This window comes from Malus domestica, chromosome 17 (genome assembly GCF_042453785.1).
Source record: "Malus domestica chromosome 17, GDT2T_hap1".
NCBI classification, from domain to species: Eukaryota; Viridiplantae; Streptophyta; class Magnoliopsida; order Rosales; family Rosaceae; genus Malus; species Malus domestica.
Window position 1 is genome coordinate 28,440,496 of NC_091677.1, and position 21,889 is coordinate 28,462,384.

The 21,889-nt window shown below is 37.4% G+C and overlaps 2 protein-coding genes and 1 pseudogene across 4 annotated transcripts; 2 read left to right on the top strand and 1 right to left on the bottom strand.

Annotated features, from left to right (window-relative positions):
• Positions 1-3,689: 3,689 nt before the first annotated feature.
• Positions 3,690-5,027, top strand: LOC103426110 (senescence-specific cysteine protease SAG39-like; annotated as a pseudogene).
• Positions 5,028-12,341: 7,314 nt separating this feature from the next.
• LOC103405546 (senescence-specific cysteine protease SAG39-like) lies at positions 12,342-13,722 on the top strand. Its single transcript, XM_070816880.1, has 2 exons — positions 12,342-12,946; positions 13,065-13,722. The coding sequence occupies exons 1-2, from the start codon at positions 12,511-12,513 to the stop codon at positions 13,655-13,657; spliced, it is 1,029 nt and encodes a 342-aa protein (XP_070672981.1). The 5' UTR covers positions 12,342-12,510; the 3' UTR covers positions 13,658-13,722.
• Positions 13,723-13,772: 50 nt separating this feature from the next.
• On the bottom strand, positions 13,773-19,024 carry LOC103405547 (ketol-acid reductoisomerase, chloroplastic). 3 transcript variants are annotated; one of them, XR_011577859.1, is made up of 11 exons: positions 18,622-19,024; positions 18,152-18,244; positions 17,789-17,854; positions 17,506-17,646; positions 16,639-16,866; positions 16,430-16,547; positions 16,189-16,328; positions 15,904-16,071; positions 15,635-15,790; positions 14,592-15,016; positions 13,773-14,175 (listed from the first exon to the last, which is right to left on the bottom strand). XR_011577859.1 is itself a non-coding variant. In XM_070816874.1 (10 exons), the coding sequence occupies exons 1-10, from the start codon at positions 18,910-18,912 to the stop codon at positions 14,651-14,653; spliced, it is 1,767 nt and encodes a 588-aa protein (XP_070672975.1). In that variant the 5' UTR covers positions 18,913-19,024; the 3' UTR covers positions 14,364-14,650. The 3 variants fall into 3 exon arrangements, 1 of the variants encoding a protein (XP_070672975.1); XR_011577858.1 differs by having other exon boundaries at positions 13,773-14,181; XM_070816874.1 differs by lacking the exon at positions 13,773-14,175 and having other exon boundaries at positions 14,364-15,016.
• Between the last annotated feature and the right edge of the window lie 2,865 nt (positions 19,025-21,889).

Sequence of the window (21,889 nt, forward strand, 5' to 3'; positions counted from 1 at the left end):
TAGATCATTGAAAAACGCTTCGTAGAATGCGTATCGCATCAAAACGGTAGATTAAACAAACACTTAGAGTTAATGTTATACTTCCATTAAGTATAAAATAAGATTTATCCACTAGTGTAAATATTTTAAATTGAAGATCGAATTCGTTCAATGCATTCTTATAGGGTCGAGGAGTGTTTCCGTAAAAAATCATCAAAATCGGAGCTAAAGTAACCGTTAAATTGTGATTTTTCGTTTATAACCGTTGAAAACTTTTGTTTTGTTACCTAATCTCTTAATGTTTTTTTTTGTGATTTTTTACGTATACGATCTCGGAGTGTGTACAAACAAGTTTGACGGTTGGATAGTTGAAAAACGCTTCGTAGAATGCGTATCGCATCAAAACGGTAGATTAAACAAACACTTAGAGTTAATGTTATACTTCCATTAAGTATAAAATAAGATTTATCCACTAGTGTAAATATTTTAAATTGAAGATCAAATTCGTTCAATGCATTCTTATAGGGTCGAGGAGTGTTGCTGTAAAAAATCATCAAAATCAGAGCTAAAGTAACCGTTAAATTGTGAATTTTCGTTTATAACCGTTGAAAACTTTTGTTTTATTACCTAATCTCTTAATGTTTGTTTTTTGTGATTTTTTACGTATGCGATCTCGGAGTGTGTACAAACAAGTTTGATGGTTGGATCGTTGAAAAACACTTCGTAGAATGCGTATCCCAACAAAACGGTAGATTAAACAAACACTTAAGAGTTAATGTTATACTTCCATTAAGTATAAGTGTAAATATTTTAAATTGAATATCAAATTTATTCATTAGACAATATTTATTTATGTTTTTCAAGTATTGATTAGACAATATTTAGTTTGTGTGATGACATTTTCATTGTACAATTTTTTTTTTGTTTCTTTATCGCATATTTTACATGCATTATTCTCTATTAAACCAAAAGTGTAAAAATTATCTATTAAACCAAACAATTATTTATTTAATTTTTAAAAACATATTCTATTTAAATACATATTATTTATTTATTTATTAAACCAAACAATTATTATTTTATTTTTTAAAATTGTAACAAAATTTGGGGGGGGAATTTAAAATTTTGAGGGAAAATTTTAAAATTTTCGGAGGGAAGTTTGCTGCCATTTTTTTTTTCCGTCGGTTATAACCGACAGTAATAAAATTTTTCTGTTAGTTTTTATTTTTAAAAAATGTTACTATCGGTTTTAACCGACAGTAAATAAAATAACCTAAATTTTTAAAACTCATCCATCTTCCTTGCGCCGATGCTTCCCCCTTCCCCCTATTCTCCTGTCCTCATTTCCTTCTCCTTCTCTTCTTTTCTTTTCTATTATGTTCGAACACTTGCAACCCATTCCAACCAACAATTCCACACACACTGTAGAGGGCGTGGACAGAGGGTTGATGGGAAGGGTTGGGCGTGGACGGAGGGTTGATGGGAAGGGTAGGAGCTAGAGAGAGGGGGTAGGGGGTGGGTTATGTCCACTGACGTTGGTTGCGGAGAGAGAGAGATGGGGAAAAGTATGAGGTTAGGGTTGAGGGGAACGGAACAGGTACAGAGAGAGAGAGTGAGGAAGGGACATAGGAGTTAGAGGTATGGGTTGATTTGTCAGGGGCTGCTGCATCCTTCCTATTCGAAAGGTAACAAATAATTTTCAATTCATTCTGCTGCATCCTTCCTATTCGAAAGGTACATGAATGGCTTCTCATCTGAAATTATTAAACATTGGATTTGCTATTTTGGTTGCGCAGCTATGCAGGTGCTCTCTCCAATCCATCGATTAGTTTAGTGCTAGCTGTTATTGCTGCCTTGGAAGTCACAAATATTCCTTCAGCTCAATTGTTTACTTGCGGTACGAACCTTCCTTTTGATCATTATATAGAATAGGGTGATTGGACTGTGGTTTCGATGGAGGGTGATTGGACTGTGGTTATGATATAAGCTTTTACTTCGTTGTAGAACTTTAATCCACACCTGACTTTGAACCTGGATTTGCTAATTTGTTTCCATAAATGATTGGGCCGTTGAAGATACATAGAGATAGAGGCTATCCACATGCTCTTTCCTAATTTTTAGTTTTGCTTTTCCCTGTTCCTCTCCTTGGTTCCTGTCATTGTGTTTGCATATTTTATATCCTTTGGTTTCTCAGGTTATGTACTTATGTTTGGCGTTGCTTGCTTATTGTTTTCGTGTTTATATTGTATCAACGACTCTTAGCTTGTTTTGGCTTCTTGCAGCCTTACGGGATTCTGGAAAAATATGTGTTATTTTGTTCCTCTCCTCGAACTGAAGAGATGTTGTTCATGTTAGCATGGATATTTGTTTAGTCTCCTCACATAATGAAATGTTGTGCTTGACATGAATAAGGGTACTTGATACAACCATTTTTTCCGATTTTGTTTGGCCAAGAATTTATCTGTATAAAATCCAAATGCAACCGCAGTTGGGTGATGGATTACATTATCGCTCGTTTGTTTAACTTCTAAGATTTCTACCTGCGATAATTTTGCGATATCTTGTATGTCATTGTGATTTTCTTTCCCTGATTGCAAACATACGAAGACTTAGGTTGAGGATTTAGAACGAATATTAGCAAGCTTCTCTTATCTATATTGTTAATTTGTTATAGCCTAGAAAGGATGATCATGACCCTCCCTGTTTATCATTGTCAGTATAGGGGATGGGCGGAAGGGTCGGATGACGGGTCGTGGACTAAGAAAACGGTGCCCATTATTGCTCCCTTGCCTAAGACTTTAAAGGCCCTGACAGTCACCGGTGAGATCGAGCTCCGGTGAGGTTGGATGGTGAATGCGGGGATATGGAAAATGCAGAAACTGATTTTATTTTTTTTATTATTAATATAAGTCCTGTCGGTTTTAGCCAACAGTAAATGATTTTATTTATTATTTTTAATTAATTTCTGTCGGTTTTAGCCGACAGGAAATGGTTTTATTTATTCATTTTTAATTAATTTCTGTCGGATGGTTTAATGATTTTCTGTCGGTTTTAGCCGACAGAAATATTTCTGTCGGTTATATCCGACACAATTTCTGTCGGTTTTAGAGTATTTTCTGTCGGAAAATTAATTTCCTGACGCAAGCAATTCTGTCGCTTATTATATCCGCCACTGCATCCATTTTCTGTCGGATTTTGCTTAAAATCCGACAATAATATATGTTTTTTGTCGGTTTTCAAAACGCCACTAATAACTGGTTTTCTAGTAGTGTCGGATCAGGTTAACATGTCATGTAAGAAATTACCCGGTCTATTAGAGACTCTCTCAAAAGTAAAACTCTTCATAGACTCTCTCGAAACTTTTTATTTCAATTTTTGGTTTTTAGTTGAAAATTGTATGTAGTTACCATGTAAGATTATTTCAAATGAATAAAAACAGAAGTAAAGACAAAATAATGATTATCAAACCATCCTTAAATAAAATAAATCCAAGATGGCTGAGGATCCACGATTACATTTCAGAACACAATGTGAACAAATATATTACGCACACAAGGACAAAAGGTAAGCATCAGGTCCCAAATTAAATGGAAGGTCAATTTACTAAAAATAATCTTAAAGGTCTATATCAACATATTTTCTAAGGTACGTACCACGCTGATCATTTTTTGGGGCACTGAGTAGTATATAAATCGTAGAGCAAATCTACCATTTCAGTATATCTGCTCATCATCATATCCTTTACCAAAATCCAGCTTGCTTCTACCACACTAGCCAGCTACCCATGGAGATCCTAAACCTGCAGCTATGGAAGTATATGTGCTTGGGCTTGATCCTCATGTTGGGAGCTTGGTCTTCTGAAGCCACTTCTCGCAGTCTGAAAGATGCATCAATGTACGGGAGATACGAGCAATGGTTGGCTCTTTATGGTCGAGTACATAACGACATCAATGAGAAGGAAACTCGTTTCAAGATATTCAAGGAGAATGTGGCGTTTATAGAATTTTCCAATAAAGATGCACATAAACCTTACAAATTAAGTGTCAACCAATTTGCTGACCTTACAAATGAAGAGTTCAAAGCCACAAGAAATGGATTCAAGGGCCATGAGTGTTCCACAAAGGCTTCTTCTTTCAAATATGAAAATGTGACCGTACCATTACCAGCAACAATGGATTGGAGAAAGAAAGGAGCTGTAACCCCCGTTAAGGACTAAGGCCAGTGCGGTAAGTACATAAACGTCTAGCTTCTTGTCATTAATTTAGAGAAACACTATATATACATATACATATACAAATATATATGTGTATATATATATATATATATATATATATATATACTCATCTTTTATTTTTTCCTTAATCTGACTACTTTTGATTCCAATCAAAATACAGGATGTTGTTGGGCTTTTTCAGCAGTAGCCGCCACCGAAGGAATTACACAGCTTACAACTGGTAACTTGATCTCTTTGTCTGAGCAAGAGCTCGTTGATTGTGACACTGCTGGGGAAGACCAAGGTTGTGAGGGTGGCTTGATGGACGATGCGTTCCAGTTCATCCAACAAAATCACGGGATTAGCACAGAAGCTAATTACCCCTACAACGGTGTTGATGGTACATGTAACACCAAGAAGGAAGCCATCATTGCAGCCAAGATAACTGGCTTTGAGGATGTGCCGGCAAATAGTGAAAAGGCCCTTCTAACCGCTGTTGCTCATCAACCTGTTTCCGTCGCCATCGATGCTAGCGGTTCCGACTTCCAATTCTATTCAAGTGGTGTCTTCACTGGAACTTGTGGAACGAGTCTAGATCATGGTGTTACCGCTGTTGGATATGGCGTGAGTGAGGATGGGACTAAGTATTGGCTAGTGAAGAACTCATGGGGTGCAGAATGGGGCGAAGCTGGGTACATAAGAATGCAAAGAGATGTTGCTGCAGCTGAAGGACTTTGTGGGATTGCTATGTCTGCCTCTTACCCCACTGCTTAGTTAATTAAATCAATGCCTACTAGCTATATGCCTTGTAGGTAGTCTGATATGTATCAACCTGTATGTGTAAAGTATTTATAAGATAATCAAGATAATTGTTGGACATTTATCATCTAAATTTAATAGACTCGCTTTTTTAGTCATCTGGTGTCTAAGAATTCATGATCACACACTATTAGATTTGATATGAAAGATTAAAAACCAAAATCACACATTTATTCTCCATCTTAGTCACCCGATGACCAAAAGAACCTATGGTCCAAGTTGGTATTGGCCTACCACTAATCAAAAGATTTGCAATCAAACATCTATATATTCAGGCAGCTATTGGGCTTTTGCAGCAGCGAGAGCCGTTGAAGAAATTGTTAGAGTATGAGTGTGATTCTCACAGTTTAGTAATAATCATTGTTATTTCAAATTGGTATAAAGAGGTCTTAATGTGTTCATAAGAGTTAATTCAACTTTGGTTTGGATTGAAACTCTACTGTTGGCTTGAGAATAGAACTCATACTTGTACAAGGATTTGGTCTTGTATTCCTTGTAGGATTATTATAGGGTAATCCAGATTTTGTAGTATAAAAACCACAAGCCCCTGCTCTCACAAAAACACGCTCTTATTGTTCCAATTACCTATAACTTGGAGAGCATTGAGTTTTGCAGAGAGGAGAAGGTTGTGTGTAGAGGGTGTCTTGGTATGCGTCCATGTGACAGTTTAAGAAGATGGAGAAGTTGGATTGTACACGTAGTGCCACGGCTTGGTGCTTCACATGTCCTGCTGTATTCTTGAACCCAATTCCTCCTTGATACCCTAACAGTCATGGCTTCTTCTTCTGCATCGAATTCTGCAGGTATGTTTTCTTCTTGTCCTTGCACTGCAATACTATTCTTGTGCTTCGTGATTTAATAGCATATCTATGATCTATGGTCTGTGTTAAGTATCTGTCTTACATGTGGTATCAGAGCCTAGTTGATTATCGCTATTAAATTCGAAAGATTTGTTCAAAAATTGATCAGTATTACATGGGTGTTCATCATGAACTGTCTAAACCCAGGAAAAGATACGAACGACACCGTTTCACTAAAAGAGCCGTTACCCATTTAAAACGTTTAAAATTTTTTACCGTTAAAAGCATATGCACTTTGCTTTCTTCTTTCTTTGCTCTTTGGTTGTGTTGGTTGTGAAGTTTTCTTGCTTCTCGTATCTTGTGAAACACAACAAATCTTCATCTTTTCCACTGATTCTCATCTAATAGTGCAAATCCTTGTGCTCGATTTTGAGAGGTATGTTTTAACAAATTCATATTTTTTTTTCAAAAAAAAAAAAACAAATAGTGAACTGGTTTGGAGGTCAAATTTGTTCACTTGATTATTAAAGACAAGTGATATGACATCGTTTAAGGAATAACTTTAGTTTAATTTTGGCTGTTGGCTGCATAAAAGGCAGAAGCTAGAGTTTCATTATTTTTAAACTTTTACCGTTGTCAGTTTGGAAGGGGAGAAACCCGTGTTTATCAATCTGGGGTTGAGAGAGCTTTTTTATGCTTGCTTATTTGAGGATAAGTATAGTAATTTAGCTATATACATCTCTCTTAAACATCATAATTCTGATTTTCGAAATTATAGCTTCCGCTGTGTTGATTCTGATGTCTGCAGATTGAGATAATTTTGGTTTATTAATCCTCCTTGTACTATTAGTGTAATGAATAAACTTGTATTCTGATATGCTAATTGTGTTATTAAGAACCATTGAACAAAGATCATGTTATCTGCATATTGAGATTATATTATCATTCTGATCCTCCATATTGATATGATCTAAGAGTTGGGTGACTTGGGTCATATCACATATTGACGTTAACTCGATCGTTGTTCTATTGTTTCTCTTGTTTTATTGAAATCTGAATGAGAATTGTTCTTTTCTGGGAATTGGTGCCTACGGGATTCTGGCCGATAACTTTGGTGATGGCAATCCACATGGATGGGTCTCGAGCATTGATGGATAAATTGATGTTTCATTCATTTGGAGCCGAGGAAGTGCAATCGGGTTGATGAATATGGGTCCAGTGATGCATTCAGGTAATTCAGTCCACTATTTCACGCATGATTAATTATTCTCTTATATGCATGATCATAGTGTGATGAGTTAAAGCATGATGAATTAGGGCTTTTGTTATTTCGATTATGCTTGTTTATATCTATTGTGAACGCATGATTAAACTCGAAATCCCTATATAGATGCCAACTTGTGATTTATGTGAGATGTTTGAAATCATCTTTTGCTACATAATAAAAATAAAAAAATAAAAAATAAAAAATTAGTGTAGCATTTGGTCTTGGTGGAGGATAAAACTTGTTCATATACAACACCTATTGTTCTCTTTTGTCTGTTTGGTGTTGGGACATATATGATGAATATCAATTTGGGATGGAATCATTTTGACTGCATGTGTACTCCATAAATTGATATTGTCTGAATGAATTTTGGCAAATATGCTTAATGACTAAGTGGTTCTAAATATTAAATGGAAACCTAATGGAATTTGGATGGCATTGTTCCTATTTATGATACATAAACTAAATGCATCAATTTTTGGTTCAAGTATCATGTAGGGAATTTCTTGCTAATTGAACATGTATATGGAGATAGTATTCGTGCATAGACGTTGCATATTGATGCATGCATACAAGAAAATATATGAACATATATATGTGAAATATGTTTTGGGTAGAATTGTTATTGTCCATATATGGAGAATCTGTATACATTGGTGTAATTTGGGTTTTATTTTGTAATGATCTTATTTTCATTAGTTGACCCACATTAGAATTTGTGGCGATATATATTGATCTTAGCCTTAAAAATTTACTTGTATGATTATATAGGTCAAGCTATAAATTTTGAGAATTAGCTTGTGTCATCCATATACAAGGATGATAAACAAATTAGCTTATGTGAGCTGTTGTCTATATTTATGAATTCATAAGGAAGCCTGTGCTTATTGTATTGTGAAAATCATGGAGTTTAAGATGCATGCTTATTGTATATGAATATTTGTGATTTCATTTATGATGCATGCTTTCGCCATTATGTTTTGGTTGAAATCACAAATAGGGAGGAAGATGAACTTTGAGTTCTCCAGAAGAAATAGTGGTCTTGATTGTCTCGTTTTAATCAAAACATATTGTTGTGATATATATCCAAACATTATCAAAATTTGGTTGATCTTGCTGGATGGATATTGAACTATATATTGAACTAGTTAGGATCAAATTGAATGCAAAAATATTGTGCTTGCTATTCTGATTTTGATCATTGTTGAAACTGGTGATTTTGGGTTTATGTGAGATAAGTTTTTCTGAATGGATTGTGACTATCTTTTGATACATAGACTGTTTTGCATAATGGTTTAGGTGTATATGACTAAACTGAGATTATGCAATAGGTAAGGAATCGGGAACCAATTGGTTCATATCTCTGGTTTCTTTATCAGCTGTGCAGTATATTCTGCTTATGCTTAAGTGGGAGAATCATATGTTTGAATGTAAGCATAAGGCTAAGAGTATTTAGGCCGGCCATTATATTTCATATGGATGCTTAAAAACCAGTTTATGGTTTTATTGAAGCAATTGGTTGAATTATTTGTGTTACTTAATTTGTTTAAGTAATGAGAAGGATCCTATTATGTTAGCATTCAAAAGGAAACGAATTTGGTTTCCATATGGATTCTGATTAGTCATTCATTGTATTGGAATGATTTTTAGTTAATACAGTTGCTATTAACTTGTACTTAACTTGGTTGTGTTGAGTATGGCCTAGATAAGTGGGAGCAAATTGGTTTGGTTTTGCTATAATGGTTCACATAATTACAAAGTGCAAATTAAGTATATTGTAACTTTTGAGTTAATTCTGGGATGTATCAGAAAAGATTCTTAAGTTCAATACTTTAAAATGCATAGGTAAGTTGTATGTGAGGTTAAGCTTTTGTTATCCAAAAGATTTGGTGATATGATAAAGTTGTTGATTGATATAACTGTGCTATTCATACAATCATGAATAATTTCAAGAGCTTACTGTCAAGAATGTTTGATATTTTTATTTTGGGCTATATGAGTGGGAGTAGACGTCTTGGTTTACTCTTGAGCTTAGATACATTGCTATGAACATGAACTAGACATTGTGATTTATAAGTTAAATCTGTATTTTGTGTTGCAGAGACAATTATAAATTCATTGTTTTGGTTTATGTAAGCTGGTTGTATCTATGTACTAGTGTGTTGATGAATCACTTATGTGATCACCTTTATATTGAATTTGTGATGATTATTTATTGTTGTGAATCATACTCAAGTGGGAGAATGTTAGAGTATGAGTGTGATTCTCACAGTTTAGTAATAATCATTGTTATTTCAGATTGGTATAAAGAGGTCTTAATGTGTTCATAAGAGTTAATTCAACTTTGGTTTGGATTGAAACTCTATTGTTGGCTTGAGAATAGAACTCATACTTGTACAAGGATTTGGTCTTGTATTCCTTGTAGGATTATTATAGGGTAATCCAGATTTTGTAGTATAAAAACCACAAGCCCCTGCTCTCACAAAAACACGCTCTTATTGTTCCAATTACCTATAACTTGGAGAGCATTGAGTTTTGCAGAGAGGAGAAGGTTGTGTCTAGAGGGTGTCTTGGTATGCGTCCATGTGACAGTTTAAAAAGATGGAGAAGTTGGATTGTACACGCAGTGCCACGGCTTGGTGCTTCACATGTCCTGCTGTATTCTTGAACCCAGTTCCTCCTTGATACCCTAACAGTCATGGCTTCTTCTTCTGCATCGAATTCTGCAAGTATGTTTTCTTCTTGTCCTTGCACTGCAATACTGTTCTTGTGCTTCGTGATTTAATAGCATATCTATGATCTATGGTCTGTGTTAAGTATCTGTTTTACAGAAATTACTCGGCTTACAAATGGTCAATTAAACTTTGTCCGAGCAACAAGTGGTTGATTGTGATACCCGCGGTGAAGACCAAGGTTGTGGTGTTGGCTACCTTGACGGCGCCGTTGAGTTCATCAATCAAAACCATGTGATTAGCTCCGCAAGGACCCCAACGCCGGTGCTAGACGATGCATGGAACACCGAAGGGCCTCCTACAGTCAATATAACTGGCTGTGAAGACGTGCCGATAAGCAATGAGAAGGCCCTATAAGACTCATGTTGAGTTGTCAATTATTATAATCGAATTACTAATAACAGTTGAATATCAGAGTGCGCAACGAACAAGACTAACTAAATAATAGAAATATTATTAAACTAACGAGAATGCCGGAACGGCTACAAAACCCTAAGAGGCTACATTGTGAATAACTTTATATTCATGCCAAAGTATAAGCTACATTTATAGAGAGCAATACCTAAAAACCCTAATTCGGATGGGCAAGGCCCATATACTAACTAACAAGCAAACTCAAATAATTATAATATACTAATATTTTTCAACACCCCCTGTCAAACTCGTGGCGGTATACGACATGAGTTTGCAAACAAGCAGATGCGGACTGGCTCCGTTAGGCGGACTGGCAGGCATGCAAACTTGACTTGACTTGATTCTTGACTTGACTGGCAAACTGGTTCTTGATTCTTAACTTGAATTGATTCTTGATTCTAGCTGGCAAACTGGCTAGAGTTGAGAGTATGGAAAGAACCCGTCACTAAACGAACGAGACTTTCATATCTCAATTATACCAACAAACGAACAAAACAATTCCAAACAGGCCGACAACTCATGTGGGCCTCAAAGACATCAACCAAAATGGGCGGCAAACAGCCCACAACCCATTTTTCCTCTTTTGCCCGTGTGGGCCAAAACCTTAAACAATTTTTTTTCTCTATTTTCTTTTTTTCTCTATTTTTTTTTTTTTTTTGGCATATGTTTCCTTATTTCCTTATTCCTTTCTTCTAGACGAACGAGTGCAGCAGCGGTGGAAAATTCTGATCAGGCAGAGAAGGGGATGCGGATACTGTGCGAAGACAGGGCAGTGGTGCAGATTCTGGTGGTGTGTGTTGTGCAAGACGGTACGCCGCGAGTGCTGGGTTCATGTTGCCGAGAACTAGTGGCGCACTTAGCTATGTGTAGGCTGGTGCAGCAATGAACGGATCTTGGTTCAGTGTGGGCTTGGATAGTGGGGCAGCAAATGGTGGCGGAATTTGCACGAGGTGGTGTTGGTAGTTCAAGCAAGTAGAAGGCGGCTGGATGGGGAATGGGTTTCGGTGCAGGTTTAGGTTCTAGGTTCAACGCTGAGTGGCCCCCGAGCAAACAGATTCAAACAACAAAACCCTAACTAAAGACAAAACTGAAACTGAACAACAAACAAATCGATATCAACCCCAAAATAGATTAATTCCCGAGGGATTTAACCTGTTCTGATACCAAGTTGAATATCAAAATGCGCAACGAACAAGACTAACTAAATAATAGGAATATTATTAAACTAACGAAAATGTCGGAACGGCTACAAAACCCTAAGAGGCTACATTGTGAATAACTTGATATTCATGCTAAACTATAAGCTATATTGATAGAAAGCAATACCTAGAAACCCTAATTCGGATGGGTTAGGCCCATACACTAACTAACAAGCAAACTCAAATAATTATAATATACTAATATTTTCTAACAATAACTTGGTCTTTAATATATTTAACTTTTAACGTAATTCAATATTGGTTAGTAAGAATCATGGAACCAAGATATATTAGTTGACTAATTGAAACCCTAATTAAGTAACACATATTGTACATGCCTTTGTGGGACACCATTAAGATTGAATAGTGATTTGGTGTTTTCCTCCAATTACTATAACAAGCAAGATTGGAGGATCCCTAAATCACTATAATAAGGGTGTCCCTGCTTTCACAACACACACGTTCGATTACAAGCAAACCATATTATTGCTGGAACACTTCCGCTTGTTGAAAGGAGAAGACTTTTTTGTCATCCGCAAGAGTATACCAAAGATGAGTAAATTGTAATTAATTTATTATAATTTTAGTTTATCAAATCCGTAATCCTAATGTCTCGTTGTTTTTCTTATGATTTCAAAAATTTCTTACAGATCCTTCTCAAGGCTTGCCAATCTACCTATTTCGGTTTTCATATTTCAAATAAATAAAACAAAACTAAAGACAAAATAATGATTATCAAACCATCCTTAACTAAAATAAAAATGGCTGAGGATCCACGAGTACATTTCAGAACACAATGTGAACAAGTATATTACGCACACAAGGACAAAAGGTAAGCATCAGGTCCCAAATTAAATGAAGGGTCAATTTACTAATAATAATCTTACAGGTCTATATCAACATATTTTGTAAGGCACGTACCACGCTGATCATTTTTTGGGGCACTGAAATTGCTATAAACGCCATTCTCTCTACCACCTTGAGTAGTATATAAATCGCAGAGCAAGTCTACCATTTCAGTATATCTGCTCATCATCATATCCTTTACCAAAACCCAGCTTGCTTCTACTACACTAGCTAGCTACCCATGGAGATCCTAAACCGGCAGCTATGGGAGTATATGTGCTTGGGCTTGATCCTCATGTTGGGAGCTTGGTCTTCTGAAGCAACTTCTCGCAGTCTGCAAGATGCATCAATGTACGGGAGATACGAGCAATGGTTGGCTCGTTATGGTCGCATATATACTGACATCAATGAGAAGGAAACTCGTTTCAAGATATTCAAGGAAAATGTGGCGTTTATAGAATTTTCTAATAAAGATGCAAACAAACCTTACAAATTAAGTGTCAACCAATTTGCTGACCTTACAAATGAAGAGTTCAAAGCCACAAGAAATGGATTCAAGGGCCATGAGTGTTCCACAAAGACTTCTTCTTTCAAATATGAAAATGTGACCGTACCATTAACAATGGATTGGAGGAAGAAAGGAGCTGTAACCCCCGTTAAGGACCAAGGCCAGTGCGGTAAGTACATAAACGTCTAGTTTCTTGTCATTAATTTAGAGAGACACTATATATATATATATTCATCTTTTATTTTTTTTCCTTAATCTAACTACTTTTGATTCCAATCGAAATACAGGATGTTGTTGGGCTTTTTCAGCAGTGGCCGCCACTGAAGGAATTACACAGCTTACAACTGGTAAATTGATCTCTTTGTCTGAGCAAGAGCTCGTTGATTGTGACACCGCTGGTGAAGACCAAGGTTGTGAGGGTGGCTTAATGGACGATGCGTTCCAGTTCATCCAACAAAATCACGGGATTAGCACAGAAGCTAATTACCCCTACAACGGTGTTGATGGTACATGTAACACCAAGAAGGAAGCCATCATTGCAGCCAAGATAACTGGCTTTGAGGATGTGCCGGCAAATAGTGAAAAGGCCCTTCTAACCGCTGTTGCTCATCAACCTGTTTCCGTTGCGATCGATGCTAGCGGTTCTGATTTCCAATTCTATTCAAGTGGTGTCTTCACCGGAACTTGTGGAACGAGTCTTGACCATGGTGTTACCGCTGTTGGATATGGCGTGAGTGAGGATGGGACTAAGTATTGGCTAGTGAAGAACTCATGGGGTGCAGAATGGGGCGAAGCTGGGTACATAAGAATGCAAAGAGATGTTGCTGCAGCTGAAGGACTTTGTGGGATTGCTATGTCTGCCTCTTACCCCACAGCTTAGTTAATTAAATCAATGCCTACTAGCTTTATGCCTTGTAGGTAGTCTGATACGTATCAACCTGTCTCTGTAAAATATTTATAAGATAATTATGATAATTGCATATGGTCCAAGTTGATTTAATGAACTCGTGATCACACACTTTTATATTTGATATGAAAGATTAAAACTAGGACACCAAAAGTACACATTTATTCTCAGGTGACCAGAAGAACATATGGTCCAAGTTGGCATTGCCCTCCCACTAATCAAAAGAAATGCTTTCAAACATCCATTCAGGCAGCTGTTGGGCTTTTGCAGCAGCGGGAGCGGTTGAAGGAATTACTCAGGTTACAAATGGTGAATTAAACTTTGTGATACCGGCGGTGAATATGGCGGTGGCTACATTGACGGTGCGTGCTTTTAAGTTCATCCATCAAAACCATGAGATTCGCTCCGCCACACCGGCGTTAGACGGTACATGCAACACCCAGGCCCATCACACAGCCAATATAACTGGCTATGAAGGCTTGTTAATCAACCTGTTTCTGTTTACATTGATATCGGAGAAAATTTCACGTCAGTCCTATAAAAGTGGTCGTTCCGGGGTACGTTGACTACACATCGACCAATGCTTTTCCGCCATTGGTCAAGGGATAAGTGACAATGGATAACTTACATGGCAGGTAAACCGCGACGTGTTGTCCCATGTCAATGAAATGAAGACATGTTAACAAAATTTTCCACGTCTTATAGAAATGCAAAAATTGAAAACTACATCCGTAAACCAATAACCAGACATTCTAAGGAACCACCATCTGCAGTAACATTATTAATATTTTAACTACTTAGTACTACCGCAAAATCATAACACAACATTCAGCGTTAAACACAACTTGCAATGTGTTGAAGTACACAGGATGAGTAAAAACAGAATAAACTAGGACAAACAACACACCTTAAATATGGAACCAAACGGAATTCATAGGCCGGCTCAGGCAATAGGTTCGTCGAGTTTTAGTTGCTCTGACGCAACTCTGGTCGCACAAAATCTGCATCAGCAGTCACTGAAATGTCAACTGTAGGTCTCAGTTCAGCGCATACTTTGATGGCTCCATGCACTGGATCTGACATGAAGTTGCTGATGAGGTCTCGGTTGATGGGTGCACCATTGTCCACAGAAACTAAGGCCTGCTGAGTAAGGATGTAATCAAATCGTGGAGCCCATTTCCTTGATCCCAACCGAGCTGTTGTTGAACAGTTATCAACCATGAAAGAAACTCCCCGTGCATGCATAAAAGGATTCAAAGAATCCACCGACTCAATAACACTTTCATTAATGATCTCCGAATATGAATGTCCTTTCTTCCTCAATACTTCGATCTGAAAATTCATAAAAGCAATTAAAATCAAATGCAGAAGAAATTATCCCCAGTTACTAACAAAATCATTTATTTCTACTACGACAAAGATAAAATAAAATCACTGCATTTATGTTCCAAGGAACTGAATATATATTTGCATTACGAAACAATACGTGTGTTCATTGTTTAGTTGATGACCTAAGATATATATTTGAAGTAGATGTTTCATGATTTTGACTAGATACATTGACAGAAAAATAACCCTTTACAAAATCCACATTCTTAACTATAGGTCTAAACCTGATATGCATCTTAGTCTGAGAAAAGTAAAAACATCAAAATATTTTCATATACCAATCTTTTGTTGCCAATATTTTAATATTTTTAGGCACGCACTTGCTATTCGGACTGTTTAATTAACTTAGTCTGGTGTCAATATAAAGTCAACGACGAACGTTATTAATTTTGGCAAGTTAAGTATGAAAAAACGTATCATTATAGACTACTACACTCTGAGATCAGAACAAAAGGAAAATCCCATTCATCTGTAAGCAACTTGGAACAACTGCTTGTTGGAAGCTAATTTCTTCTTTTGCAATGTCACATTCTCACCCATTCTAAAGGGTTAGGCTCGTACCTGCGCCATCATTAAGGCAACAAAAACACCCGCAGTGAAAGGGTGTAATGGGCCTAGATCACCAGCTGGCCTTGTTGATCTGACACGCTCACCGACTTTCCACATGCGGGTCTGATCAATTTTACCCATTGGGAATGCAGGCAGACCCTCCTTCTCCTGTAACAAAGGTATATTCATTATCAATTGCATGACTCTGAGGATCATGTACTTCTAAACAACAATAATCAAAATTTGGGCCTTCACCAATTGAAAACAGATGGAGAACATACATAAAAGCGACGACCGGCCAAGACAACACTGCGGATCTCGCTGCCACTGGCAACATCTTCATAGCATTCATACAAGATGTCCATGCATGGATAAAATGAGGCGCTATATGCAGCCTCAAATTCCTTTTTGCCATCTTCAGACAAAGAGTTGTAAATCTCTAACATTCCCTGTTGGGAAAAATAATAAAAACAATGACCACTTGTTCTTAAATTGACATACAAGCACAGACGTGCAAGGAACACAGATGTAAACGACAAATAATGAAATTCATGTGTGGGCAGTACCTTAGCCGAGATGGTCCTTGACACAATTCCAGTTATACATTCAACAGTGTTTTTATAAGCCAAATCCTCACTCATTCCATTTTCAGTGTACCTTCTAAACAGGGACTCCACAATTCCATGAACAGCACCAAGTAATATGCCTACAAAGCAGAGAAGAAGAGATGAGATATCAACTTTACTGGATTCAAAGCATCAGCAAAGAAAAGAGAAAGAAAGTTACAATGTAGCGAATAAAACATACCTCGTTCGCCAAAGATGTCACTTTTGTATTCCTGCTCTAGTGTAGTGGCAAATGTGAAAGGAGAACCAAGGGCAACTGACCAGCCCAGGGCCACATCTGTGGCTCTACCATCAACATCCTGTACAAACACAGCACATTTAGTATCCAGGATATTGGGCCAGAAAATATGTAGTCAGAGAGAGAGAGAGAGAGAGAGAGAGAGAGCTGACCTGGTGGACTGCAAAACTGGAATTAATTCCCGCACCATTTATCTCTTTGCCTTGGACATAAAGTCTCCTTACAGATGGACCCATCCCCTTGGGACATACAGCAATTACACTGAAGTTCTTGGGAAAGTCAAGTCCCACTGACTGCAAATGCCCTAGAAGAAAACCATGGGAAAGACCAAGTATACTATTTGGTTTCATGTGTGAAAATACTTTCTCATAATTATCGGCCTGCAACATGAGACAAAATTAAATCCTTTCAGAAATATGCTTCTTAGTGTAGCCAGAAAACAGGCTCATTCACCCACACACTCACGACTTCATTCCATTAGAGATTACATTCTGTAATATGGCCTGATTCTCAACAAAGTGAAACTTCACCAAACAAACGTTACTTAGGTTAGCATGGCAGCACATAATTTCCAACCAGCAAAACAAATCATGCATAATTATGAAGATATTCATGAGATGACAATTACTTGCAGATAGCCTAATACCACTCTGGTTTAATGCTAACAAATGACTTGTTAAGAGCTCACATGGTAGAGAACTTAAAAAACACTTGATTATTAACACCATCATTCAACAACTTTCAGCACATATAGTTCGCGATATTACATCGAAGAAAAAACAAAACAATATAGTAATCGGAATATCAGTACTTCAGTCTTTATTAACCTATTTTCCAAAGTGACTTATTAGTAAATACGAAATGTCAGTATCCAGGGATAAGAAGATAAGAGATGGTTGAAAATGATAAATGGATTATCAGACCCAAAATCATTTTAGCAGAAATAGAAGCGCCGCCGCAACTACAAGTTACAGCCAATATTAGCAGAAATACAATAACCAAAAGTGCAATCGACAGACCTGTGCAGAATCAGAGATTAGTAGCAACACGAGATCACTGCCTGAGATTGTTTCCCATATATCCCCCAAAGTCCCATTCTCCTCAGTGAAACCAGCTGCACGAGCTTCAGCAAAAGAACGAGAACCCTTTCTGAGTCCAATCTGTAAAGTCACTAGAAGTTAAATTAGTTACCCGCAACACATTGAAAAATAAGTCAGTAACCATATCATTGAAAAATAAGTCAGTAACCATATCATTTTTTCATATGAAATATATTTTTAGTGTAAACAGAAAAGCATTTACCTTGACAACAATGTCAGACTTTGCTTCAACTAGAGAATCTCTTAGATTCTGAGCTTGAGCAGGTCCCTGAGGAAAAGATAGGTTAAAGACCCAAATAACATATAGTGAGTGAGACAGAAAAACAATATACATTCACATTCTACAACAGTAAAAAAAGCACGGAAAAGAATTATGATACGTAACCACCCCCTCTCAATTAATACTGGATTACCATAACGAATCTATTGGCTTAGAGAACAACCGTATGGATACAGAAACAGAGAGAAAACCTAAGAACCAATGCAGACCCAAATACTAAGCATGATATTCAATAAATCAACCATTTAACAAATAGATAAAATATATGAGAGAAAGTTCATTCACCTGAGAACCCCAACCGATAACACCAATCTGCTTAATACCTTTGAAAGCATCGGGCAGCAAGTGGAACAGATCCCTTCCTCCTCTCACAATATACTGCAGTCATCACCAAAACCACCACACACAATCAATAAAAAATTCCAAATGGAATCTTTCTCAATCATTATTAGCAATATGCATATGGTTACAACAAATAATACAGTTTACATGTATTCGCACAAATCGGGGGAAAATCACGAAACATTTTGGCCTTGTTTTCCATTCCAACCATGCTTGTGTTTGTTTGTTAATGATAAGTACAGAGAATATGCACAAAAGCTATCAGGCAGTATAAAAAGCTTCCCTTTCTCGTTCCCCAACCCATTTATTCAAATCCAAGCAAAACCCATCAACTCAATTTGTAAATTAACTAAGCAATATCATAAATGTGTTTGTACAAATAGACAGAGAGTGAGAGCGAGAGGGAGAGCGACCTCGTTGTGACCAGCGAGGTTGATCTTCTCCTTGGTGAAAACAGAGGTATCGAAATCGAGAGAAGGAGGGGGCTTAATGGACGGCATTGACACCATGCGAGCTCCGAGAGCTGAGCCGCCGCCGGAGACATTATTACCACCGCGGGTGGCCTTGGGTCTCAGAGGGCTGAGAGACTTGGAGACCGCGGATGAAAACCCTAGACTGGAGGGAGCCACATGGGTTTTGGATGCGGAGGATGATTGGGGAGCAGGGGAGAGGGCAGGAGAGAAGGAGGAAGTAGCCGCCGCCATTGATGACTGGGATTCAGAGGAAAATGAACAGGGAGAGTGAGGGTTCGGTGATTAAGCACGTTTTTATACTCGGTTGGGATGTGGCTAACGTGCGCCGGATGCTTAAATAAGCTAAACTTTCAGGAAGTTCTAAAGACTTTTTTTTTTAGTAAAAATAGTTTTTAAAATTAGCTGAACTTTTTACTTTAGTTTTTAAAATTTGAAATTGAAAATGTTTCATGAACTTGTCCGCCATTAATTGTTTTGATCTCTTCATTAAATGAAGATAAAATGATAAAATTCAGGGTACTTTTGTAAAAAAAAATTGGCCTATTGTTTATAAAATTCAGGATACTTTTGTAATTTTCATCCTTGTTTAATAGAAATTTTTCATAAAATAACCAAAATGATTGATGGTGTCAAATCAAGAGACTACTTCTATTGATTTCAAATCTTAATGACCAAAGTGATGAGTTATGTCAATGTTATGGACCATTTTAATTAAAAATCTAAGTTTTAATGTAACGACAGCGTTAGTAGGTTAGATAACTAGTGTAAGTTTTACTTCTATATGAACAGCGTTTGGTTGACAATAAAATGAATTTGAGAATGATAAACACCATTTTTATGTTGTAAAAGTAGTACGAATGCCTCGTGTAAAACTAGTGGAAAGGCCTGCATGAAGCGTTGGAAGATGATGATTGGAATTCACATGCTTCATGTGAAGGCTTTGTGAATAATGTTAGTTTCCTTTCATTGAGACGTGTGCTATAATTTATGTGCACTGTAGTGTAAGATGAAAGACCTATATAAAAAGGTGAATTTGAGTCATTTTATACACCGAATACTAACTTCATTTTCCTTGTGAACGACAAGCGTAAAACAGAAAGCATAAAGAAATTATACAAGTTTATTTCACTTCTTTTCTTTTGTATTTATCTTCCTTATCCAACAAAAGTAAAGAAAACAAGATAGTTTGTTGCATGATATACTTCCAATCAGATTTGTAGATCTTGTTTTGAAGAATACGTGAATGATTCATATACAGCATCTTGTTCAACCAATTGATATGTTTTCACAAATAACGAAACCCATCCGCCCATCTTTGATTTCATTTTCCCTTCTTGTGGACGAAGACAAGTTTGTTTTCCCTTCTTGTGTCAATTAAAAATGAAAAATAAAAGAAAATGATTTGTCCTTTTCCCCACAATATCAAACTTAAGAAAGAAAGAAAAAACAATATTTAAAGATACAGGATTGTTTATTCATCAATTCCTTTATGTGAACCAAACGGGCCTTAAATTCGAAATATGATTCCATCTCCTTCCAGTTTTCTTTCCATTTCTTCCCTTCTTATTTGAATAATGTGGGCTTTAAAATTGCTTTGGTATTCTTACAGTCAAGAAATGAAAGGCTTTGTGTGGTGTGAGCTAAAGGCCCTCCAAGGATGAATCACAAGCTATAAGTTTCTTAGATAAGGAATGATTGTCATTTTTCATTGGAATGGATATGCCTTTACATAATCGCAAGTTTGAGCTTAAGGATAATTCATTATGGCACGTGTGACACTCTTTAAGTGGCGGGTTGGAATCTTACATTATCATGTCTATTTTGCCAATAACATTAACTTTAGGAGATTTTATGAGGAACATCAATTAAGAGTCTCGTTTAGGAGAGCTGATAGTTAAAAATAAAATGATGGGTGTACTACAAGTTTAAAATGACGTATGATGTTTGTACCATACTTGACCAATCCCGAAACTACCGAGCACCGGCCAACACTATACTGTCAAGGACCCAGAAGAGTTCCCCTCCGACCAGGAGGCCAATCACTACTCGACACGTGTCAAGATTAGAAGCCAATCAGAGCGCAGCACGTGTCGACATCAAGAACCAATCATAACATGACACATGTCAATGTGACAAAGCTACAAGTTTTTCTATAAATAGGGGTCATTCCCCCACAATATTGCCTAATGCCATTTTGTGTTAAATCATTCACAAGAACTCACTAAATTGAGAGCTTGATCCTTTGTACTTGTGTAAACCCTTCACTACTAATAAGAACTCCTCTACTCCGTGGACGTAGCCAATCTGGGTGAACCACGTACATCCTGTGTTTGCTTCTCTGTCTCTATTCATTTACGTACTTATCCTCACTAGTGACGGAAGCAACCAAGCGAAGGTCACAAAACCTGACACTTTCTGTTGTACCAAAGTCTTCGCTGATTTTGTGCATCAACATTTGGCGCCGTCTGTGGGAAACGACACTTATTCCTACTCTCTTCAGCTGTGTCAAGCTGGTTTCTATCATTCGTACACTTTCTTTTGATCAGGCATCCCTCTCCAGCATGGGAAGCGAAGGAAGCCACAGCACACAGAATGACACCCCCCTTGCACATAGTGCGAAACAACGAAAGAAGGAAGGAAAACGAGTTCTTCTTCAAGCTAAAGTCGATGAGTTGGAAGCTCAGAACAACAAGATAGCAATGAGGAATGAGGTCTTCCAGGAGCAATATGAGAAGCTCTTCGAGACACTTCACGAAGCTAAGCAAGCTCAGACACGCGAGCTTGTTGCCCCCGTGGAAGTCAACCATCAACTGGGTGCCCTCCAACATGGAGGGTCACATGCATTCGACATAGATATCCCTGATAGGGAACAAATTACCCCTCGATTTGATAATCAACATGAGGCTTCTCTTAACCCAGTTGCTTCGACCCGAACCATGAGAAGCGGAGGGAGACACCTCTTTGCTGAAGGGGCAGAAGGATCGAAAGCCGTCTTTCGCGATTGTCGGGATTTCCTGAAGCAACGTCGAGAGAATTCCATCCATATAAGCTCAAAGATCAATGACCCAAGGATTTCTGAGAGACTCGGTCCCCTGCCACGGCCCGAGCCGGCCACCAACTTGGGGAAGGGGCAACAAGTCCTAGAGAGACATGAGGGTACAGGGGACTCAGAGGTGTTCCGACAGACATACCCTGGAAGCCAGTACAG